At 36.1% G+C, this 24,114-nt stretch overlaps 1 protein-coding gene across 2 annotated transcripts in view; it reads right to left on the minus strand.

The window, feature by feature from the left end:
* GLIS3 (GLIS family zinc finger 3) overlaps positions 1–24,114 on the minus strand; it is a 151,269-nt gene that overhangs the window by 104,010 nt on the left and 23,145 nt on the right. For both annotated transcript variants that reach the window (XM_077790044.1, XM_031507261.2), the window contains 2 exons: positions 10,655–10,862; positions 5,281–6,397 (listed from right to left, as the gene is read on the minus strand). In XM_077790044.1, coding sequence (XP_077646170.1) covers positions 5,281–6,397; positions 10,655–10,785 — 1,248 coding nt within the window. In that variant the 5' untranslated portion in view covers positions 10,786–10,862. The remainder of the gene's footprint in view (positions 1–5,280; positions 6,398–10,654; positions 10,863–24,114) is intronic.

A 24,114-nucleotide genomic window follows, 5' to 3' on the forward strand; every position in this document is an offset into this window, starting at 1 on the left:
CTTTGAACTGAAGTAATTTTCTAGTTTAAAACCTACGCTTAAAAAACAAACAAAACCCCAAACTGTGAACCCAAATCCAGCCAACCAAAAACCCAACACCAGAATACCCTCCAAATTTCTTGCAGCTGAAATTTTGGATGTAAAATATGTTTTAGGATTCCATACTTCAAGTAGATGCAATTTTAGAGTTCTTCATTTTTTAAGTTTATAATTTATGTATAGATTCTTAGAGCAATGAAAATTATCTAAAATATTTTTCATTAAAATTATGCTACAGGGAAATAAAAAAAATAAAATATTAAAATATAGTTTTTGTGCCTATCAACAAACACAGAGAGGTAATAAACTAGAAACCTTTCCATACAAATATAAGTGTTTGTGCGATTACGAGTGCTCATTTTTATTTTGGGATACTTCACATTCATGTTTTGGATTACAATGAAACTAAAAATATGCCTGTCTTCAAAATTTCATTGAAATGCTATTTTAAATTTTTCAATTATATAAGTCAAAAAAAAAAAAAAAAAAAAAAAAAAAAGCTGATTCAAATACTTAATACCAAAATCAAATTATTAGTTAGAAATAAAACAGAAGTTAGATGTTTTATAGACATTTTATTCTGAAACCCAGCTCTCTAGCTACCATTTTTCACTGTCATCATTTACATGTAGCAAGGATATAGCTCTGCAATTTTTCACTGCTTAGAGATGTTCTGCTATTGAGGGCCAGTACCCTGGGTACCAGAGGCCCTCTTGTCCTCACTGAACTCAAGCACAAGTTGTGAATCTTCAGCAGCCAAAGGAAAAGCACCTATCATTACATTTTGAACTATGAACATAGTATATATTTCATACTGAAAGGATAATGTTGAAAGACCATTAGTACAATTGCTGAGAGGCAAAATTCATTAGTCTGGACTAGATGCTATCTGATGTGATATATGATCTTTAGCTGTTTGGCGAGGCACACCCAGAATTCATAATTCACTTTTTCTTTAAACAAATAAGACACCATAACCATGACCAGAAGATTACTAATATTGCACAAACTTGTGAGAGCTAGGGAGGCTTAGCTTTATAACAGTCAACTAAAGCCCAACTTTCTGTATCCATGCACCATGATATAGTTTAATTAATCATACGTCTCTGCTTTTCCTATGGTATTTTTGTTTCTGTTTGTTTACTGAGTTAGTGAAAGAATACGCAACAGTCAAGTTTAAATTTAGTTCTAATTTTCAGCAACTTTACTCAACAACTGAATTATCATTCTTGTGACATTAAGACAAAGTGCTCAAACACTACTTTAGCATAGTGGAAAAATCTTCTGCAAGTATATAAGGAACAAAAAATTAAATTTTTTTTATAGTTTCTATTTTATCAAGATTTTAGTGCAATATAGGATGCGATATGGTCTTATTAAGAAACATGGCATATACTGTAAACAAAATATTTGCACATGCCATATACAAGACACAATTCTAAAGCCCAAAGACAGAAGAAAAGTCCCATTTTTACAGAATGCATTTCTAGTTTTAATCAAAATTCCTACTTGGACACCATTTTCCAAGGACATGTTCTTCAAACAGCACACATACACACATCCATCCAAGTACTCGTACTCACCCAAGGAAGTTTGCTTATGTCCCCCAATAAAAAGCATTAAAAAATATTTTAAGTTTCATGTTCTCTTTTTCACATAGACTCCATTTTACATGTTTTGTGGGATAATTTCAGGTATTTAGAAGATGTTAAATGGATGTTGCTTCAAATCTGACAGGAATATTAGCAATTTTATTAGTTGGTATCATGTCAAACCGCTGCACTAAAAAAGACATGGTCATGTAGTACCATCAACACAAAAGGCGGAAGCATCACTCAGAGTTTACAGAAAGAAAAAAGACTGAAGTCAGCTTCAAAAGGGAAAGAATTTTTAGTGCATCTGAATAAAGCTGTGAAGTGTGAGCTTGGATTTTAGCATCATGCTGTTGTTGCTTACACCAGAAAAAATGTGTTTAGCTTAATGTTTGCAGAGCAGGACAATAAGGCTAATTAAATACCTCTTATTGAAGCTGAATTTGAAAAGCAAAAATGTTCACTATTAAAGAAGGGAACCTGAGTAGAAAATAAGCTCACAGATAGAGACAAAGAGAACAAAGGTCAGCATTTGCCAATTGCTACTCTGAGGTTACAACAGCTACGGTTTCTAACCTTTTTCTAATCCAAATGAAATCTGTGGAAGCCTCAAATGCCATTGTGAGGTAACTGCTGTCAAAAGTTACAGATTATATCTCTACCACTGTTGTACTTATTAATTGCATTTCAATATGAATTTTTATTAATATTTTTTATTTTTTGACTTATTCCAATGAAGTACAAGCTAATGCATAGATTAATGGATGAATGCAACACATTAGAACATGCTATATCTATTTACCTAATATCAAGAAGTTTAAGAACAGGCACTAAATAAATTATTCATCTCTTGAATAATTTTTTAGTCACTAAACCAGGTCACTGAAAAGGCAGAATGCTTCCCAGGTGATGTAAGTTAGACTAGAATATGAAAGATGTTTAAGGAATAGTAATGGAGGCCAATGCATTTTAACAATTATTTAAAGAATTGCTATTCCAAACAAATCCCTTAAGTTTGGATCTGATTATCCTGATTGTCACGTTTTTATGTGCTGATATTTGATTACTACTCACCCTTCAACACTTTTATCTTCCAGAATCAAAGAAGACAGCTCATCCAGAACAAGCAGGAACTAAAGCATAAAATACTGCTCTTAGCTTAAGTTTATTGCCCTAAACTTTTGTTACATAGTTTTGTTAATAGATACTAGCTCAGATGTGGCAAAACAAATGCTGAGGTCACTTGACTCTGATTTTAACTATGAGCATTGTTCTGGTTTTAATGATAAGCATATCAAGTATGGAAGTCTTAGCTGTTCTTCAAGTCTCTTCTGAGATGATTTCATCATCACAAAAATAATAATCGTGAAGAATAAAATTATGTTACAAAGTTCAAATTATGAAGTTGTGTGTCTAATTTCACATTATCTCTACTATTGTTACAATACAACATAGCAGTAACCCTCACCTTAAAAATTACTGAAATCTCATAAATATTGCTGATGTAAAGCTCACATATATTACAGCAGTCCATAGGGATACACAGCACAATATGTAACAATACACCTTCAATACACAGCAATACAGAGATAAACAACACTGACAAGTAAATATGCTGACATGACAAGTATGTTGACTAGCATCCATTGCAAATTATGCTCAAAGAGAAGACTGTGTCTTGCAAACTGCTGGGAACCATCAGCACGTTCAATGCTTATGCAATGATTAGTGTATGATGGCAGTATGATGACCAGTGTAACCACCTGCCTTTATTTACAGGATGATTACACTAAGATAGTTCCTCCCAATGACTTACTACTTCTGCTATATTCCTTACAGTAAATCTGGTTCATTCATATAATATACTTGGCATAATAATAATAATAATAATAATAATAATAATAATAATAATAATATACTTGGCATTTTTTTCCTTCCCTTTTCCTGCTTGGTCTACTGGACTTCATCTTACTAGACTCCAAAACACAGTGGATATAGAGACTATTAGGTTCACTAATTTCAGAGAAAGAGGCATGCTACACCTAGAACCAAAAAATAAATTATAGAAAAACTCTATACAAAGAATATAAATGGATTGTTTTGATTTTTCCCTTAAAAGCATAAATTCGTGAGGATCCTTCATCATAATTCTTCTACTATAAAGACCTTGGGTTCTTGGATTTCCTCTTTTTCAGTGCTCTTTCATTATTCCTGCCCTCTTTCTTCATCCTGTTGTCTATCCTTTCTCATCTGTTGTTGTCTGTCTCCATATCTTTAATTACATGTGATCTTCCCTTGAAAAATTACTTTCTTGTCTTATAGAAATTTCTTTTTTCCTCAGTCTCTCTCTTCCCATAAAGGTGATGAGAAATCCTTGAGGAAGAACTGAAATTAATGGTACACCCTGACCCAATATATGCAGACAGCAGAAAAAGAATATTAATAGAATTCTAAAACATATTCAGAAAGCAGAGAGCCTGAGTTAAGGCTCTGGTGTGACAAAAGGGAAGGATAAAAAGCCTCATCACAACACAATCTCTACTAGGTTCTTTAAATTCAGGACGGAAATCTGGAAAGATATCCACTCTATCCTGGGCAGGACACTGGCCCTTTGAAAAAACAAAAGAAAAAATTTTTTCTCTTAACTGTACAAGCAAACATCTACATCATGCTAAAAATTTATTCAACACTATAATACACTGATATAGACTCCAAGCACTAATTTAAATTTCACCACATGTAAACATATGTTTATTAATCAGTGGCTATTCCTAGAAATTATATATTCTTCATCATTTATGCTGCGGACTCAAAACTGCACTGGTGAGGTTGCTGTTTGACAACACTAAATAAGCACTTAGTAAGGTTAAACTCATTGTCATCCAAAATAAAGACCAGATATATAAGTCAATTCAAGAATCTGAATTATGGAGATTATAGACGGTGCACTAGAGACCAAGCACAAACTGATTACAGCCAGATTGTTAACCCATGCGACTACCTATGCGTTAGACTGACTTGCAGTGATCCTAAGAAACTTTTCTTGCTAGAAAAACATGACTTCAGGGGTTGAACGCTCACTGCTAGAATCAGTGAAAGAAAAGTTATTATAGGATTTATTCCTAATGTCCTAATGGAAAGATATGTGGGTTTGGTTTTCTAGTAGTAGTACAAACAACTGCCTTTAAAAATGCCCAGCTTTTCTCAGTTTCTTGTGGCAATATTATGCAAAGTCTTGAAAATTCTTCAAGTCAAAAAGGTGTAACATGACGCAAGAATCTCTCAGGATAAATTGTGACATTTATTCTGCAGCACTTTTCCTCCATGTATTTTTCATGCAAATACTTAAGAACTGGCTGTGCCTCAGTTTTGCGTTATGAAGATGTACCATGTCACTTATTGTAGTCTACAAAAAAAGTTTATAAATGTAGAAAACACAACATCTTGTCTAATCCTATCTGTTGGAATGTATCAAATTAAAGAACACCTTTTCTTTCTGTTTAGGTGGGAAGATGGAACATTCTTTCATTCTCACAGACTAAATTAAAAATTAATAAATGGAGAAACAAAGGCAGAATTACAACTTCACTGTATTTTCCTAAGTAATAGAGAATCTTTAGTTGTTAAGAAAGACAGAACTCAGACTCACTGTGCACTTGTTCGGCTTCTCTCCTGAGTGGACTCTCATGTGAATCAGCAGTTTGTAACGGGCATTAAATGGCTTGAACCTTCGAGGGCAGCCTGCCCAGAAGCAGGTGAAGTCCTCTCCCTTCCTCTGGTCTATGTGGATCTTCTCTATGTGCCGCACAAGCTCCTCTTGGTGGTCATACAGCTTCCCGCAGTCAACCCAGAAACAGCCATGCTTGCCATTTAAATCATCCAGCTCTCCATCTTCCTCCAGCAGGGCAGCCGGGGCAGGAGGCAGTACCTGCAGCGGGGGGATGTGGCTGGGGAGGCCGTGGGGGTGCCGGTGCTGGTGAGCATGGTATGGCGGGGGTGGCCCTTGCGGAGGAGGTGGTGGCAGCACCAGGGGTGAAAGAGGCATGTCAACAACAGGGCCTGAGAAATCATCCAGCTGTTCATTTTTTAGAATGTCCATCGCCTGGCTGTCCATGGGCAGCACACCCTGCTGGATCACCATATTATTTGTGGCAACCATCTGCAAGCTGGCTTGCTCCAGCTGCTGCATCCGCTGGTACTCACCTGTTCCGTTCTCAGCATACCCTGGAATAGTGACACTGCCATTCGCCATGAGGAAGGCTTTCTGGGCAGTTGAAACAGAGCAGTGTTGGGGTATACAGCTTCCCCTCACTCCCAGAAAATGTCCATAGACCTCAGGCTGTGGGGAGACGTTTGCTGGCGATGCCCTGGAGCTGTTGATGTAGGCCACCAGAGAAGTTGGGGATGTACGAATGATGGTATTGAACTCGATCCCAATGCCGTCAGACAGAGGAGATGCAGAGAGTGCTCTCTTTTTGGAGCGGGCTGATTGACACCAGACTGAGGACTGGCAAGGACTAGAGTAAGGGGAATTCTTGTTTTCCATGCCATATAAGTAGGATGGCAATGAGTTACTGGATATAGATGCTTCAGGCAAACAATTTATTAGATCCCCCAGCTCACTGCCATTTTGTAAACCATGGTCAGGGAGAACAGAAGAAAATGTCCTGTACCTACGTGACCACTCTTGTTCAATAGTCAGAGGAGAGTGACCTTCTGACAAGCTTAACGTTGTAGAGGCTAGAGTCTCACATGACAAGAGTGACCTGAAATAAAAGTATGATAAAGTAAGCATTTAGATATGGAAGTATATCTTTTACCTTCACACACACTTAAAATTAAGGAAAGGCTACATGCAAGAAAAGCTCTCCCTAATATCAGGTGCTCAATTTTAGCACACTCAGTTAATGTACCAGTAGTTATACAAAGGTAATATACGTGTAAAAAGGTCACTTAAGAAACCAACTTAAAAGCTTCAAAATTTTGGAAGAAAAAGTTACTGTAAAGATTCTTGATCCACCACTGCAGAATTGCAGATTGCACATCTTTTCATCAATTGTGGTGTAAATAAGTTTGAACTTCTGAAGCCAGAGCATTATGTTCCTGCCTTCTATGAAACCCATAATGATTTTAGTCATCTATAATTTTTGTTTGAAAAAAACAGGAAGAAAACTGATCTAAAGAGAATGAATATTCAATCAACCTGAATGACTTTGTCAATTGTAATACATACAAATACTACAAATACTTTCCTACAGAAGTTTTATATTTCAACTTTATAAATACAGATAATATCTAACTTTACAAAACAAACAAAATAAATGAGTAATGTAGGAGAACTGGTTGAAGAGGTTTTTTAGATTTGATTTGAAGATGTATTTGCTTCCAAGTCAGCAATCCAAATTTTTAATGAAAGCTTAATCTTCCTGTTATAGAGCATTTTTCACAGAGATATTATGAAACTTCTTTATGCTGCAAATATTCTTTGGATAGCTTAAAAACCCTCCATATATAGGCCCTTAGAAGTATTGTTTTGTACAAAGGAGATAAAAAGGAAATAAAGGGGGTATCGAGGGCCCTGAGCCATGGCTGTAAATGTTGGCTGAAGGTCAGCTGAATTTATTTCTTTGTTTCCTGTTCACACCCAGGTTTCCCTACCAGGCAGTGGTGCAACCAGTATATAAATATCGATTTTTAAGGAGCTTTTAGAATAGGAAGAACTGGTTAAGTATCTAGGTAAAACTGACAATCTCAGAGTAGCCTCTGCATCTTCTGTTTTGTGAATTAATTCTTGGGTTTGTTATTTTAATGATACAGTTTTGAAGAAGCACTAAATTTCAATGACAGATCAAGGACACTGGAGGGGAAGCTTGGTACAGCCTGAGAGAGAGAGGAAGTAGTTTGCAGGTGCTGTATCTGTAAGATAGCTCGCCAACAGGGAAAATGTAACTTAAAAGAACAGCAATCCTTGCTGTGGTGACCAGTGGGAGAGACAGTTCAACGCCCCTTTGCTTTGTAAAGCACGGCTGTTCTGCTGTATCAGAACAAGAAATCCTGTTCTGATTCAGTGTCAGGGCAGGGTACTGTCATGGACCCTACATGACTCCATCAGGGTTTAAACGGCACTTGCAAAACAAACTACAGACCAAAACCACAATTAGCATGCTGACTACACTTTGTGCTGGGAGAAATCAGAAAAATGAGACTGCTCTATCAGGTCAGTCTTGTGTGCCATTTCAATTAAAGGGATGACTTTTTGTGAAAAAGTTGATTAAGGCTGTTGCCAATGGGCTTTGTTAAAGCACAGTTCATAATGCTAGTATGTTGTGACTCCAAATACAGATGCACAGTTTTCAACACAGCAAAACAAGTAAGTAAGGTTTGATTTCTCCATACAATGATTCATACCTAGAAAATATAAGGAGAGGGTAAGGGTGTGTTTTTATATTCTCTTTTATAAATAAAGAAAAATATATCATTCATCAATAAAAAGTCTATTTTTGTACTGACAAGAATTTTAAGCAGATGCATAGTACGACCAGTATCATACAAAAGGTTACTAATGCCTAACACAAAGGGGGATATCCACCAGTGAATCTGAAGAAAAATTGTTCTTTAAAAGTCTCATAATAAGACAAAAATAAAAAGCTGGCCCAGTATATAATAAGAAAGAGCCAGCTATTCTGAATAAGCTGCAGCACTTCAGCATCTAAATTAAAAAAATAATAAAAATTCCAGTTCCCCAAAAAATAAAGATTTATTTAAAATTCAGCCCACACCGTGACTAAGTAGTTTTCTAATAGGAAGAAAAGAAATACAACTAATATGAAAACGAGGGACCAGATCTATCAGGATGCCAGAATCTCAGATAGTATTCATTGGTTTACATCTGCTTATTGTAAACTAAACTGGCTTGAGTTTGGACCAAGATCTTTCATTAACATTTACAGGAGATTACTTGCAATTACATTGTATTCTCCATTTGTGTACAGAGGCCACAATGTCAGACTACAATCCAGCATCCTGAACATAAACATGGAAGAGTGAAAACTATGTTTTTCTCTCTTTTCACAGTCTTCTATCTACTAGCCAAAAACCCTTTGCTCTTTCCTAGATCTTTTTCTGACTTGCACCAAAGCAAATTGCAGTATTACATCTGGCTTGATGCAACACAACAAAATACTCCAAAACAGTTTTGCAGAAACTCAAGAAAGATGAGGAAGGTTTTACCCCCCATGGTCTATATAGCAGAATCTGATTCTATGTGTAGCAAAACTCTCATTTTGCCAACTGGTTTCTTTCTTCCAACAGTAAAAATCAAGAAAATTCACTTCAGCTTTGGTAAATTCAACAAATTGTCTGGTTTGGGTTGAGCTGCCAAAACACAAGTTAATAGTGCCTGAGAGATAAAATCCAGAGAAGGCACTCTGCCCAGGATGAACCAGTCAACTTCACTTAGGCAAAAGCAGTTTATAGTTCAAGAAATGTAATTTAAAAACCCAAAAAAGCTCAAAACTGAACAACAAATAACTAGCCTCCTCAAAAAACACAAACAAACAAAGAAAAAACTCTGGACTGTTTTGACAATCTGTGAGATAGAATCTGACTTAAAACTTGTTTTGCCTATCAAACAGACAAATTAAGGTAAAGATTGCTGAAGTGGATATTCTTTGTATGATAAACTTATTTTATAACACCTTCATTGATAAATCATTAAAAAGTACTCTAGGGACACCACAGCCTTGAGTCTGAAACTCAAGTTTCAACTTGAGTTTGCCCTTAGTAAATGCTTCTTTGAAATAAAATCAAAGCTGTGTAATTCAGTACTGACACGATATATCCAACCACAAACCCAGTGTTTAGAACCATACAGGCATGCCTAAAACCTAAGTAAGTAGCAATTATGTAATTATATCTTTCTAGTATCAATTTTATTTGATCTGAAAGGCATGCATTCGGATTTGTCAGTTGTCATCATATTAGCACTGAATGGTTTTTGCTGACACATCTACATAGGAAGCATAATTAATTTTGTAAATTTTCCCAGAGGGCTCAGTCTTCACAACTAAAGAGACATAAGTGTTAAAAATTACCTTAAGACTAAAGCAAGGTTTTATTCCATTTGTGTAGTACCAATTTTAATTATTTCAGGAACGTCCTTTGACTTGTAATAAAGCAACATTGTAAATGTAAACTGCTTTGAGAATAAAGACTATTACAGTCTTTTGAAAATAAGAAACTACATTTCAACTCAGTAGGCATTGTAGAATGTAGATTCCAAAACAACACAGTAGAATATTTTCTCACTGTATGATCAATATCCAGGGGTGTTACAGGGTAGATCTCAAATATCTGTTTTCCTCTAATTCATGTTTGCTGGCAAAATTCAAAATCATAATTTCAAAACTTACTTAAGCATTTAAAATTAATTAATAAATATTTATCTGTGGGGTAGTAATATAAAAAGGCAACATTTACAGCAAGTGGTCATAGTTTTTTTACTATGCAACAGAACTAGGGAAACTTACAGGTTTTCAAGGACAATTGATCTGATTAATCATCAGATGGTAAACAAACAATCTGAAAGCAAACATATTTGATGAGAGAGGAACATGTGCAGAGCATGAATGGTTCTTTTGTCTGTCCTTGGTGTTATTTGAAAGGCACCAACATGGCACACTTAGCACTATGTAGATGTAACATGTGGACTATTTCTGCTTTCATCCTCCATAACACTTCTTCAACCTAGCACAAAAATCCAGTTAGTGACTACAAAACAACCTTTATCTAATAAAAAAGTTCTATCATACAAAGATTTTGTGTGGCCAAATTTCGCCCATTGTTGGAATGATCCAAACAGTATTATTATAGTTGATTTGAATTAAATTGCATGGAATTCAATTTCCCATTGCATAACAGAGAATGATTTTCTGATTTTAATAATCAGAAATTTCACATTTTTATTATGGAAGAATTAAACCCCCTCCTTTTAAAGTACTGAATAAAAAAAGGTAATTGAGGACCTTGTATCTGATGAAGAAGCACTCAGGCTGGAAGCATCCATAGACCTTTGTAAGCTAGGGCTAATCTGGCTGCATGCTGTTGAAAGCTGATTCACTGAAGGTGAAAGAGGTCCCAGATGTTGAACTGTCATGGGATTGCTGGTGACTATTGCATTGTTGCCACAGCTTTTTCCAATGGACTTGCCCTTGTGTCCATAATCAAGACCTCCTAAAATAAATAAAGCAGATTAGTATTTATCTCTCATGAACCCATGATGAGGCACAGAACTCACATTGTTGCATCCCATGATGTCATCTAACTCCCACATTTTTATCACATCACTTTGCAAACTCCAGAAAGTAATGGGAATCTTCAGATGAGGACAAAACACAGGATCAACACAAGAATTTTGGAAACTTCTCGAAACATAAATAGCAATATTCTACAGGGGAATTAATAGATTATGCATGCGTAAAACATGTGCTGAAGTACACAAACTTAAGACCAGACATGACAGAAAAACATCAGAAAAAGCCCTCAGATGAGGGACAGCTTTCTATGAGGGCAGGAAGAGAGAACCCAAGGAGGCTGCCAGAACAGCACCGTGCCCTGAGTCCTACCAAACCCTGCAGCTGCAATTCTTGCAAGCCCTTCCATCATTCCTGCCATTAACGAAGCATAAAGCAAGGAGACCACCGATATGCATGCAGACTGCAGTGCTGGCTGAGTAGTTTCACCAGCAGGAGAGAGTTACAGCTGGAACCCAGCATTCCTTGGAGGTCTAAGTAGAGGAAATTAAGCTGAATCAAATTGAGAAGCATTCTGTTTTTTTCTTTAAAGGCCACAGTCTGCTCTTAATCACTGCTGCCATGACTCAACTGATAGCTATTACACAGTATCACAAAAGATAGCTGGCAACTGGGACATACCTTCAAAATGCCCAGTGTTCTTTTCTCTGTGATTTAGATCACAGATGGTAGTTTACAAGATTGCCTCCATTAAACCACATTGAGATTAGAAAGTTAAAATGTAGGTCATAATATGGAAGTTGTTGACGTCTAGCGAATTCTCATCACAGCTGAAAATTAATAACTAGAGAATTCACATTTCTAGCTGTTTCTCTGCTCAGAATACTCCACATAGCAGGATAGCAACATCAGGACAAACAGTGAAAAGTATTTCTATGTAACCCATTTTCCTAAATTAAATCTACTTTTGATATGGGCATGCAACTCATACAACTTCTTCTCCAGGTTCTTCAGATTTGTTACGGACTGCAGAGAGAAGTACATTAAGGCGTTCATGGCTCTCCCAGTCAAAGGAAGAAAATCCAAATCATTCAATTCCCTCCAGATCAAATAGTTCCAAGGACAAACATGTAAAGAGAATTCCTGATTCTGCACTCAACTCCAATGCGGACACCACAACAAAGCATCTAATCTCTTGCAGGATTACTGTCTGTTCCCACTACAGATGTTCAATTAAATCAAAAGAAATAGAGAAGGTATTTTAATTTATTTCCTGTGAGGCAGGAAAGTACATATTTTGAACTCAATAAAGTTGAATCAATGTGCTTCTCAGCAGTTGATTTTATAATGTTACAGAGAATTAAATTGGAACCTGTAGCAAATATAGGGAAAAAATGTAAGTTGCCTCTGATAATAACATGAATGCTACTCCTCTTGGCAAAAAGCTGGATGGGGTAAAATAAATTTACAAGCTCCATTCACACTATAAAAAAATACATAATACAACATAATATGCTACTTATGTGTGTATCATAAATGTTCAGTGAGCTATTTTTTAGAAAAGTGCCTTTAGTATGTAGAACCAAAGATATTCTGCACCAAATTATATAAAAGAGAAATTACTATAATGTAGGAAACCCAGCTGGGTTTGACAATGAAATACAGTTGTAATGCTTGGAGAGTGCATATACACATATATATTTGTGTGTGTGTTTGTGTGTGTGTGTGTGTGTGTGTGTGTGTGTGTGTATAGATATAGATATAGATATACAGATATATAGATACATAGATAGATAGATATAGATATATAGATATATAGATCTCTATATATACTACTATTATTCCCTACTATTTAGCATTGAGAAAATGTACCAAATATATACTGATCCTTTCCTGGATGATGCCATTAACACCCTTCACTTAAAGGTCACTTTAAATAAATTTCAGTAGTAACAATAATATCTGCTTCATCATATCAGGAAAACAAGGAGTGTGCATTTGTCAGATTTTCATACATCATCACAAATAATATGCAACAATACAATGAAATTACTATTTACTCATTACTAAATCTGAGCTGCTTGAAGCTTAAATGTTAGAAAAAATAATCCCAGCAGAAAAACAGAAAAGGAAGTAGTGCCAGATCAGTGCTGCTAAATACAGAAAATTGCGTCCTCAATGCATCCTGGTTTCCCTTTCAATAACAGGGTCTGCTAATATTATCTGTGTATAAACAGTACCTCAGGAATGCCAAAAGAAAGTAAGAAAATTTGCTATGTTATGGTAAGGATGATGAGAAAAAAACTACCTGGTTGCTAGCCATTGAAAGGAAAACATGAGAAATTAAGTACTTTGGAGACACTATATTACTGGAATGATAAACAGAAGTTACGCAAGACTCTAGTCCTCATGAACATTTCTCTGGACAGAAGCAAAAGGTTTTCTTCTTTTTACCATTGACAAACATTTGCTCTTATGACAAAAAATTACAATTCTTCCACTGAAAAGAAGGCAGGGCAGATTACTGTGGAAAAATAAATCATCAGCTCCCACCAGCGAAAGAGACTGAAAAGTAAAAGGTTGCTGCTGTGAAAAGCAGTCATAACATTTCATCAGCTGCTTCATATAGGCATAAATGCGTCAAAAGACCATCATTACTACTTTGTTCATGCCCTGCAGGTCACTGAACAATATCAATTTGATCTGAATCAAGCAGCAGCATACAATCCCATCTATGTTGAACCAAGTCTGAGCACAAGATTGGAAACTTATGCTGACTTCAATCCCTCTACAAAAGTACAGATCACATCTGATCTAGCATAAAGTTAAACAGGTGCAACCTGGACCTAGCCTGTCAAGAGCCTGCTGCTGAAAGGCAAGTTGTCAGAATGTGTTCAAAAGCTCTGGATAAATGTCAGAACATCTATGTCCAGCAACAACATTCGGCATCACACACCCAGAATGCCAGAGGAGCCCTCAGACCAGGTTTCCTGCATCATTGTCCTGAAGCCTGGAAATGTCAGGACAGTAAAACAACAACCAGAAATTGCTCAATGCCTTGAATCCACATCAGCTGAGATAAACAGGAAATTCTCAGAAGGATACGAGTAGATTTAAATGACACTGTAGAAAAGAAAAATATGTTAGCCAATGTTTTAAATAAGCAAAAGAAGAATTTATTTTATTTTATACTAGGATATAGATCAGGAAACAGTCCAATAAAGCCAACAACTAAGGAGGTGGAATCAGTCCTGCAGTTGCTCATTGTAAGAGTTACAGCTGACCAGAGCAGGTACTTATTCTAAATAAACATAATAACATATAAATCAAAACTGCTCCTAATCAACATGTAACAGTAACAGTTAACAAACAGAAACAGTAAAAGAAATTCTGTAAATATTTTAATCCATTCACTTCCTCAGTCATTAGGCTGCCTATTTTCCCTGTTTATTCTCTGTAGCTGGTTAACAGCTAAGCTTCACTCAACCTTGAAATGCAAAATTATTTCACTGCAATATTCTGAAGAACGTTCAAAGAATGCAGAAAAATATAACTACTGTAGATACACAGAATTTTAGATGAGATTTTCTTAATTTATGTAATTCTCCTACTTTTTGGAGGAAGAGTCCAATATGAAATTAGTTTCACTTAAAAAACATCTTATTTTATCAGATATTGACTGAAAATCAACCAAATTCTTTGTCTACTTCTTCATGTTAAGAGCAATAATTTGTTCATTCTCAGGTTAAAAAATGAAACTACTTTACCAAACCCTTGAAATTGAAAATTATGCTTTCCATATATAAATCATTATTAACAAAAATATACAAAAGAAAAGCCAGTTTTAATTGTCAAGTGTTCTGAAACACACTACATCCATATCAAATACGTAACACCAGATCAAATTCAAACATCTCTTTGATTAATAAATTCTGTAATTACTGAACTAATCACTATGAAACAAAGCTATTAAAGTGATCTGAAAACCTGTGTCTTGTTACTTACTGTTGGAACAGCTAGAAACAAAAGAATTACAACCAGAGAGCAAAAGGTAATTTCCCTAGGGGGTTTCCTGTGTACACATACACAGAAAATGTACAGGTTAAGAGCTTTGGAAGTGGTTGATTTTAATGTTTCCCATGTATTGGGCTTCCACACTTGTAGGTGTGGACTCTCTATTCACCAAAATGGGGAGAAAAGGGTATAAGCAAAAAAGAATGTTGTAAGATCACAAATACAGAAGAGGACAGAGACCAAAGGAATAAGGCAGATTGTGTGAATGTATTCTTAACATAGATTAAACTCACCAACTAACCAAGGCTGTTTGAAAACACATTTGGCCTTTTTTCACAACACATTTTATTCTCTGGATGTGGCAGCGCCCAGTTACTAAATGCATTTTTACTGTATGTCACCATATCTGCAGGGTTATTGACATCCTATTTGGAGGGGTGGGGGCTTCACAGTGGCTGGTAACTCAAAAAACTCAAATGTTTGCATAGAAGACATGGCTCCCAATGGTAATACCGTAGTCCCTCTCACCTAGAACCTGCTGCAGTTTTCAGGCTTCCCCTGTAGCAATTTCATTTATATTATTAATGACTGCTAGAGAGGTAGCACTTGTCCCTTTGCCCTTAAACGAAATGGTCACATTTCTATTGTTTCTACAACCACCTAAGAGAGCCTATTGCACAACAACTTTGTGGACAGACACTAGCTGCAGGGCAATGGATATCAGACTCCTTTGAACCTTCTTTAAGGGTGTTAAACTGAAGCTTCAAAGGGGAGCAAATTTATTTTAAAAAGGCTGACTAGGGGGAATATTGTAATTTGCCTCTATGACTATGTGAGCAAATAAAATCTTTGCCGATTTGGAAATCTGGGCTTCTTCAAACTGGCATCATACTCTAAGTCCAAATTCTTTGGAAGACCTTGAAGTTTCAAGGTGAACTAGACAAAAGCACAGTCACAAGTGTATTAGGTATGAGCTTTTTTTTTTAATAGCATGCAAGCTGGAGTTTTTCAGAGTACAAGTAAATTATTAAACTATGACTCAAAAAGTTGCTGAATTATCATTTGTGTTGCAAGTCTTACAAAATATTGTAGTTTCTCAACTACAATACACCACTACATGCTAATGAAACAGTGATTCTTAGTGTTTATTATCTTTAAAAACAAAACAAAACAAAACAAAAAAAAAAAATCAAGGATTTGAAGTTGGAGAGAAAATCCTGAAATTAAGATCCTAAAAGCTCACTGTTTTTAGTATTATGGTTATGGTCATAGCTTATGGTTTTCTTAACACGTTCAACAATGACATTTAGTAACAAATTTTCTCCAAATCCTCTGGCAGTGTCCACTCTGAACCCTGAGTTAGACACACCATTAATCTGACTAGTACTGGATATACCCATGTTCTTCACTGTTTACAGAGATCTAACTTTACAATCAATAAAAATAATCTCAAGAAAATACTCTAAATAGAATTATAAGATGGCATGGTATTAAGAGAGGGTACTGTGTATGTACTTTAAAGATTCTTCATGCTTTGAATCTTGTAAAGGTAGTTTTTTCACTATCAGAGTGTATTTGGTAAATTGACTTGCACTAATTTACAATGTTATTTGCAATCTTTGTATGAAGTAATCAAGCATGTACTTTCAGCAACTCTACTGAGAGACAAAAGAGACTGACAAAATAAAATGAAAAACAATATCTCCCTTCAACTGGAACCAAGGTAAAAAATTATCCAGAACCAACCAGTGAAAACAATACCTCACAGGTGATTAACTTAGCTGGTTTAGAGCAGACAGCAATGAGATCACCTACTTCTATGGAACACTTTAACCACTAAATTTAAACAAATGAAAACAGTGGTCTTGTAATGACTAAACTAAGAATATATTATGAAACAGTCAGGTTCAGGAAACTTCCAGGAAAGAACAGACACAGTAAAACAAAGACTTTTCAATTAGATATACGGACATCTGCAATTTCTCATACTAATTTTGAATCCACTTCATCTATATCAGGAAGACCTATCACATACTAAAAAGTTATTTAGAAAGCTACTTTGTTTTTTTTATTTTGCATAAAATGTAAAACTTTATCAGTTAACTAGTGTACACACAAGTTAATGTTTAACTGAACTAAAATATAAATGTTTTAGCTGCAATGGATAACTCCCTATTTGTTATCAGCAACATTAGATGACTTATGCTTTTGTCCTTATTAGGCTAGCATGGTATGTGCTTTTCTGTTGCAGAAAACTTGTAGCTTTACAACTTTGCTTTGTGCTACTATTTTTCCATAATAGTAACCAGTTTCTATTTATAAAACTTAGCCTGACTATTTAGTTTGTATTTCTGAAATATTAATACATTGTGCAAGCCTCATAATTCAATAACTGCTAAAAATCAAGAGAAACTCCACTAAAATTGCAATATATGAATATAATGGTGAATACTATCAGGTGAAAAAACTTTCCTGTTTTAAGTTTCAGAATTGGCCAGCTTCTTAGAATATTACTACAATACAGACAAAGAGAAAAGTATTATTAAAATCAAAATGGAAATTAACAGGTGTTTGAAAGAACAGAAGATAATTGTATTGGAATTAGAGATAATAAGAGATAATACCTTCCAGCTGCAGTGCCACTGGGCAATTACTGCCTGAATCTGACTTAAATAAACACAGAGCATATATCAGTATGTATGTGAGAGCACAGACTAGAATTTCAGTTACATGTGGCATTACTTGGGAAGCAAATAGAAAAATATATTTTTAAAACTTCCTCATATACTATGAATTATAGGACTCAAATGATATCAATAGGGGAACCCTTTGCCCAGCATTTTAGCAGCATTGCAGTAATCTGCAAAATAAATTAATTTATTCAAGCAATTTTGTTGAATACTTTTTTGATACCATCTGATTGCAATGCAGCCATCTATGGAGGGGCAAAAAGAAAACACTAGAAAATATAATTCTCTGTACTAGGTAATACTTCATCTGCCACAACAACTTCTAGCACTGTTCAACTTTCACTGCACATCTGTGCTTTCCTTCATGTTAGAAATACAGTCTTGGAATATTTTCCATTAATTCCTGATTTTCTTTTCCTCACTTTTAATTAAAACATGCCCAGATAACTTCTGTTATCTGAGTGCTCTTAATGTTTTTGAAAATACCACATAGGAGCTTTACTTTCTGTAATTCTGAGCACATGTAGATCCATTACTCTAAAGACCTTATCATTCCACGTATCAAAGTGAATCTGCACAGCTGTGTACCCTCTGTTCAGACAGTAATTTCTGATTTCTTGCTGTGGTCACAGGACTGCTGTCTATCTTCCTTGTTTCACACGTTATACGTGTTTCTCCTGTCAGCCTGCCTGCACGGGCAATGATGGGGATAAGACCATTTCCTTCCTCCAGGCCGCAGGAAAAGGGAAGACCCTCTGCCTCCTTTACTCACTTATAAAAGGGGATGCAGCAGAGCACCAAGAGTAAGGGCACAGATTCTCAGCAGATGAAGTCTGCCTTAACTCCAGTGCTCTACGACAGCATCCTCCAAGCAAAACCTGCTGCCTTCTGCGCAGAAGGCCTGAGCAGAGGAGAGAAGGGCAAGAACATTGCTTTCTACCTCCAGCCTGGGCCAGGACTCACTCTTTGCCACATAATACATCAGTGCCAGACTGTGCTGCACGTCATGTTCCAGTAATAGCATGGGTTCAGCAAAAAAACCATGCAATAAAGGTGTTGTTTAATGTTAAACTCTAATACCACGTGAGGCTCCCTTTCTAAATCTCCACAGATAATCCAAGGCATCTGACTGTTCTTTCTCAGAAAAACATCTTTCCCTCCCTAAGAGACAAAAAAGAAAAAGAAAAGAAAAAGAAAAAAGAAAAAGAAAGAAAAAGAAAAAGAAAAAGAAAAAGAAAAAGAAAAAGAAAAAGAAAAAGAAAAAGAAAAAGAAAAAGAAAAAGAAAAAGAAAAAGAAAAAGAAAACCAATCTGTTTAATAGTGATACTTATTTAAAACAGGTGATAAATGCTAACATAGAAAGAACTTCAGAAACTGCAGTATGGAATCAGGAATCTAAGTAACTTGCAGTCACATTCAGTACGTTTTTGTTTCCCAGATAAAGTCAACTGTTCAAGGGCACTATTTTTCAAACAGTATTGTCCCTGAGATTCTCAGCAACACATTTTTTTCTTTCCTCACACTAAAAACAAGATACTGTTTAAGGTTGTTTCTCCTAAAAGGTAAGAATGTTATCCTAGTTGTCAGTTTAATCAGGCAGAAATAACAAGCATACAGCCCACATAATGTACATATTCTAAGAGGCTTTACATTCAGTTAATTAGTTTAACTATTGCTTTCATGGTTCATTTAAGTCTTTCATGCTTCATTAAATATCAATATATTTTATCATCTCAGAAAAACTTCTCAGTAAAAATACAATTGTATTTTCAAGTGATAATCTCCTTAACTAATATATATATTTCAAGCATGTCTATCAGATACCAGCAAAGTCTGAATTGCTACAGTAGCAGTATCTCAAACCATTATGCAAATTTCTTTCACCACATACAATAGAAACAAAAGAACTTCATCAAGAAAAAAATAATATTTTAACACATCTTATTTTCATTATTAAAAAAGTTCTCACACTGATCTTTTGCTGTTCCACCTTCACAGCAATCAGCTCAAACATACCCTGGATTCAGTAATTGTAACTACCTTGCCAAAAGTCCTCAATTCAGAAAGTCAGAAAATAAGGTCCTTAAGGAAGCATAAAGACCAATGAAATAGTTATAAGTATGTAGAAACCAAAAGCCAAGTGCAACTCATAAAACAAACTCCTGTGGTTAAGAGAACATCTGTCCCACCAGAAAGGTTTACTTACTTACACATAGTATGAATTTTCTCAATTCAGGATATAAGTATACGTCAGAGCCATTTGGAAGAACATTTTCTAGACTGCAAAATTAGTCCTTACAAGTCCACCTGCAATTGCATACCACAAATTCTCTGGAAATTTCTACTACTATCCTCACATGCAATTTCATTGTATGAAATATACAGCCAGTAAGGTACATTGCAACAATAGAATGACAGTGGTTCTTATTATTCAAACTGACTTTTAGAGGAGGCTACTATCAGCATCATCATGGTCCAAACAAAACCCTCTACTTGTCTTGCCACCTTAGTTCTTCATGTCAATGAGAGGCAAATCCTGGGAAAATTATACAAACAGACAGAAGTATTTAAAATCTGAATTGGCACTACATGCTTCCACTCCTCTCAAAGCTTTAGACATTTTTCTTTCCATTTTATTCTTTATTCCTTATTCTTTTCATCAGCCCAAACTATACTAATGAATCGGAGTTTCCCAGGTCTTTTGTTGTTGTGATCAAAAAGAAAAGACCAAAATGAAAGCTTGTTTCATCTTTTTAAAATGAGTCCATCTACCTTCCACAAAGCCAGACTAATAAGAGGGAGGATTAAGGCCAATTGAATGGCTTAGGCCCCTAAATACCAGTCCTGCTCCTGCCCTGAGCTGTCATCCTTGCCAAAATTTATTTGCAAAGAATGACGTCTTAACCACAGCTATTACTTTGCGAAGAGAAGGCTGCCGTGTTGGCAGGGTTTGGCAGCCAAAGTTGGCTTCTGACTAAGGTCTGAGGTAAAGACACAGGAAACCACAGTGGTATCCCAATGCAATGGTGTCTGCAAGGGCCATCTGAAGGGAGGAAAGAAGTGCTCACAGACAAAGGCATAAAAAAGGCAAGTGTTTGCGTGCTGCTGAGCTGAGTACCTTTGTTCAAGGGTAGAAACTCACACAAATGTCCTGTTCTTTCCAGGAAGCTGGTCATCCCAACTATGTATCTCTCCTCCATACCTCTAAAAACAAAATCGAGTGGTACCCATCTTCATATTTGTTTGAGAGAGAAAATGTGCTAAATAGGTAAAAGTAAAATATTCAAAATGGATCATGATTTTTGAGGACATCATCCTAATGAATTTCAGTGATGTTAAATTCACAAGGACGTAAGTAATTTTTTACAAACAGAACCTGGCCTTATGATCTGCTTATGTAATTTTTTAAACTTCTGTCATATGCAAGCATTCATTTATTCTCCATATAATTTAGTGTGTGTTTTTTTAGTATTCTGGTGTGATTTTCATTAAATTGCAGGGATATGATTCCTCACAACTCAAGGACTGCAATTCTCTGAAGTCAATGTGAATGGGGTACAAATCTCATACAGTCAGCTGTCATTGTATCCCAATAATGCTGAAATTGACACTCTATTCCACAGTTCAGTAAATTCTATGTCAAAAAATATGTTTGCTTTTGAAGTACTTACAATGCATACTGCAGGTTAAAAATGCAAAGCAAAGTCTATTCCACTTCCAAAAGGCTACAGAAGATTAAATCAGGTCAACAGAGAAGACTTAAAGTGCTTATAATTGAAGAAAAGGCAATAAGCAAAACAATTGATATAGTACTTTATCCTTTATATAACTAGCTTCTCTTCATCAAGCAGCATTCAAGAATCAAGTCTGCAAGGGCAGGCTGAGTGAAGAAAGAGTATGTATTTGTAGTCTGCTTTTGAAAGAGTTTTCAATGAGAGCCCAGATGTTGTCAGTTGCTGGCTGACAGATGTCCACACAGCTGGTCTCTCCCCCTGTACCCACAGACACATGTATAACATGTGAAACAAGGAAGATAGACAGCAGTCCTGTGACCACAGCAAGAAATCAGAAATTACTGTCTGAACAGAGGGTACACAGCTGTGCAGATTCACTTTGATACGTGGAATGATAAGGTCTTTAGAGTAATGGATCGACATGTGCTCAGAATTACAGAAAGTAAAGCTCCTATGTGGTATTTTCAAAAACACTAAGAGCACTCAGATAACAGAAGTTATCTGGGCATGTTTTAATTAAAAGTGAGGAAAAGAAAATCACAAATTAATGGAAAATAGCACAGATAGCACTGGAGAAGAAAAGATGGAAAAAGCTCGTGAGTCAAGATAAGGTCAGTTTAACAAAAAAGGTAAAAAATTCATGCTGAGGCAAAGCAAAATAAGAAATGTATTCATTACTTCCTATCAGCAGGTAGGTGTCCAGCCACTTCCTCAGTCTGTGTAGCAGTTGCTCAGTAAGATAAATACCATCACCACTAATGCCCTTACGTCTTCCTCCTTTCTGTCAGCTTTCATGACTAAGCACATCATACAGTATGGAACATCCCTTTGGTCAGCCAGGGTCAGGTGTCTTGGCTGTGTTCCCTCCCAGCTTTTTGCACACCCCCTTCCTAGTGGCCTTTTTCTCAGTAGGGTCATGGAGAGAAAACCTTGACACTGTGCAAACACTGCTTACCAAGAACCAAAACACTGGTGTGTTATCACTGGTTTGTTATCAAGACTGTCTAGTCAAAAATGCAAACCACAGCACTGTATGGACTGCTACAAAAAAAAAATAACTACATCCAGACAGATGCAGTATACTTCCTATAGAAAAACCCAACTAAATGTTAGGAGACTCCTCTGGAAAAGTAAAAATACTTGGAGAACCAGTTCAGTGGGTTAAGGAGGATAAGCACTTCCCAGGGAAACTCCAGACTTCTGGCATCACCACAGAATTCAGATTTACTTCTAAAAGCATTGTTATTTTGAAATGAGAAATGTTTTCTCATTGTGATTTCAGTTTAAAATATGCAAGAAAAAGGAAAATTAAACATTGAATAGGTATGAAACACTCAGCATCCTATGGAAATAATGTAGTTGTAGGATTTCACAAGGGTTACATTTTTGGGAAAGAAAGTAATTTGCTTTAAAACCAGGGATGTCTTACTGGTTTCAGAAAACAGCAAGAATATGAATACTCTAATACTTTGAATATGAATACTTCAATTTCACTCACTCTGAATAATTAAAAGCCAATTTCTGTTTTCATCACATAAAGGTTGTTGCTCTTTAAATCAGCAGGTATTCTTTTAAAAGGATGTTTTGGCCTTAGAAACTCAAGAAATGAGGAAATCCTGAAGGCTCAGCTGAAGATAAGTCATTAGTACTTTTTCTCCTATATATGTATGCATTAGGTGTTGAAATATGCTTATGTGATTAAAGAATATGATTTTGTTTCATGTCCATTTTTAGTTGTGCTCAGCTATAATACCTACTGAGAAACAATGACATCATTACTGGAGCAGCTATTTGTTATGTGAGGTTGATTGTGTTGCATTTCTGCTTATGGAATAAGATTTTTAAAGGAAACTACAGTTCTTAAATTAACAACTCATAAACTGGTGTTTGCAAAGTTTGAAGTTTTCATGACTACATTTTGATCTTGTCAATGTTTTATACCTCTCTAATCCTGTTATGTTCGTTACAAAATTTTTAAGTAGACTGCCACCTTGTCCTTCAAAATGCTGCAGCTAAGGGACAGGAAAAGCTATCAATATTTTGAAGGTTATCTATAGTCTAAAGAGGGGAGTGTCACTGAACATACCATGCAATCTTCTCCCACTCTTGTTCAATTTGTTTATCAATATCCTGGATAAAGGGATTGAATGCAACTTCAGCAAGTGTGCTGATGATATGAAACCAAGGGGAATGGCTGATAGACCTCAAGGCTGTGCTGCCATTCCATGGGACCTTGATAGGCTGAGAATTGGGCAAAGAGAACCAAGTTCAACACAGGCAAGTGTAGGGGCCTACCAAGTATCAGTAAGAGGCTGACCATAAACTGGCAGTACCCTTGCAGACTTGGAGAGTCCATCGTATCCTGGGGTGCACTAGGAAGAGCATGGCCAGCAGGTGCTATCACAGGGAGGTGATCCTGTCCCTCTACTCAGCCTTAGTGAGGCCACAAGTCAGTACAAGACAGAGAAGAAGAGGGTGCAGCAGAGGCCACAAAGATGATGAGGGAACCGGAGCATGCCTCTTATGAGGATAGACCCACGAGTTGGGTCTGTTTACTCTGGAGAAAACAGACAGGATCTCATCAATACGTATAAATATCTCAAAGGCAGTGAGATGGATGAGGATGGTGCCAGACTCTTTTCAGTGGTGCACATGACAGGATGAGGAGCAGTGACCATAAACTAAAACACAGCAAGTTCCACCTCAACATGAACAGGCTGCCTAGAGAGGTTGTGGAGTCTCCCGCTCTGGAGATATTCAAAACTCAGCTGGATGTGCTTCTGTGACACTTGCT

Source organism: Lonchura striata, chromosome Z (genome assembly GCF_046129695.1).
Source record: "Lonchura striata isolate bLonStr1 chromosome Z, bLonStr1.mat, whole genome shotgun sequence".
NCBI lineage: Eukaryota > Metazoa > Chordata > Aves > Passeriformes > Estrildidae > Lonchura > Lonchura striata.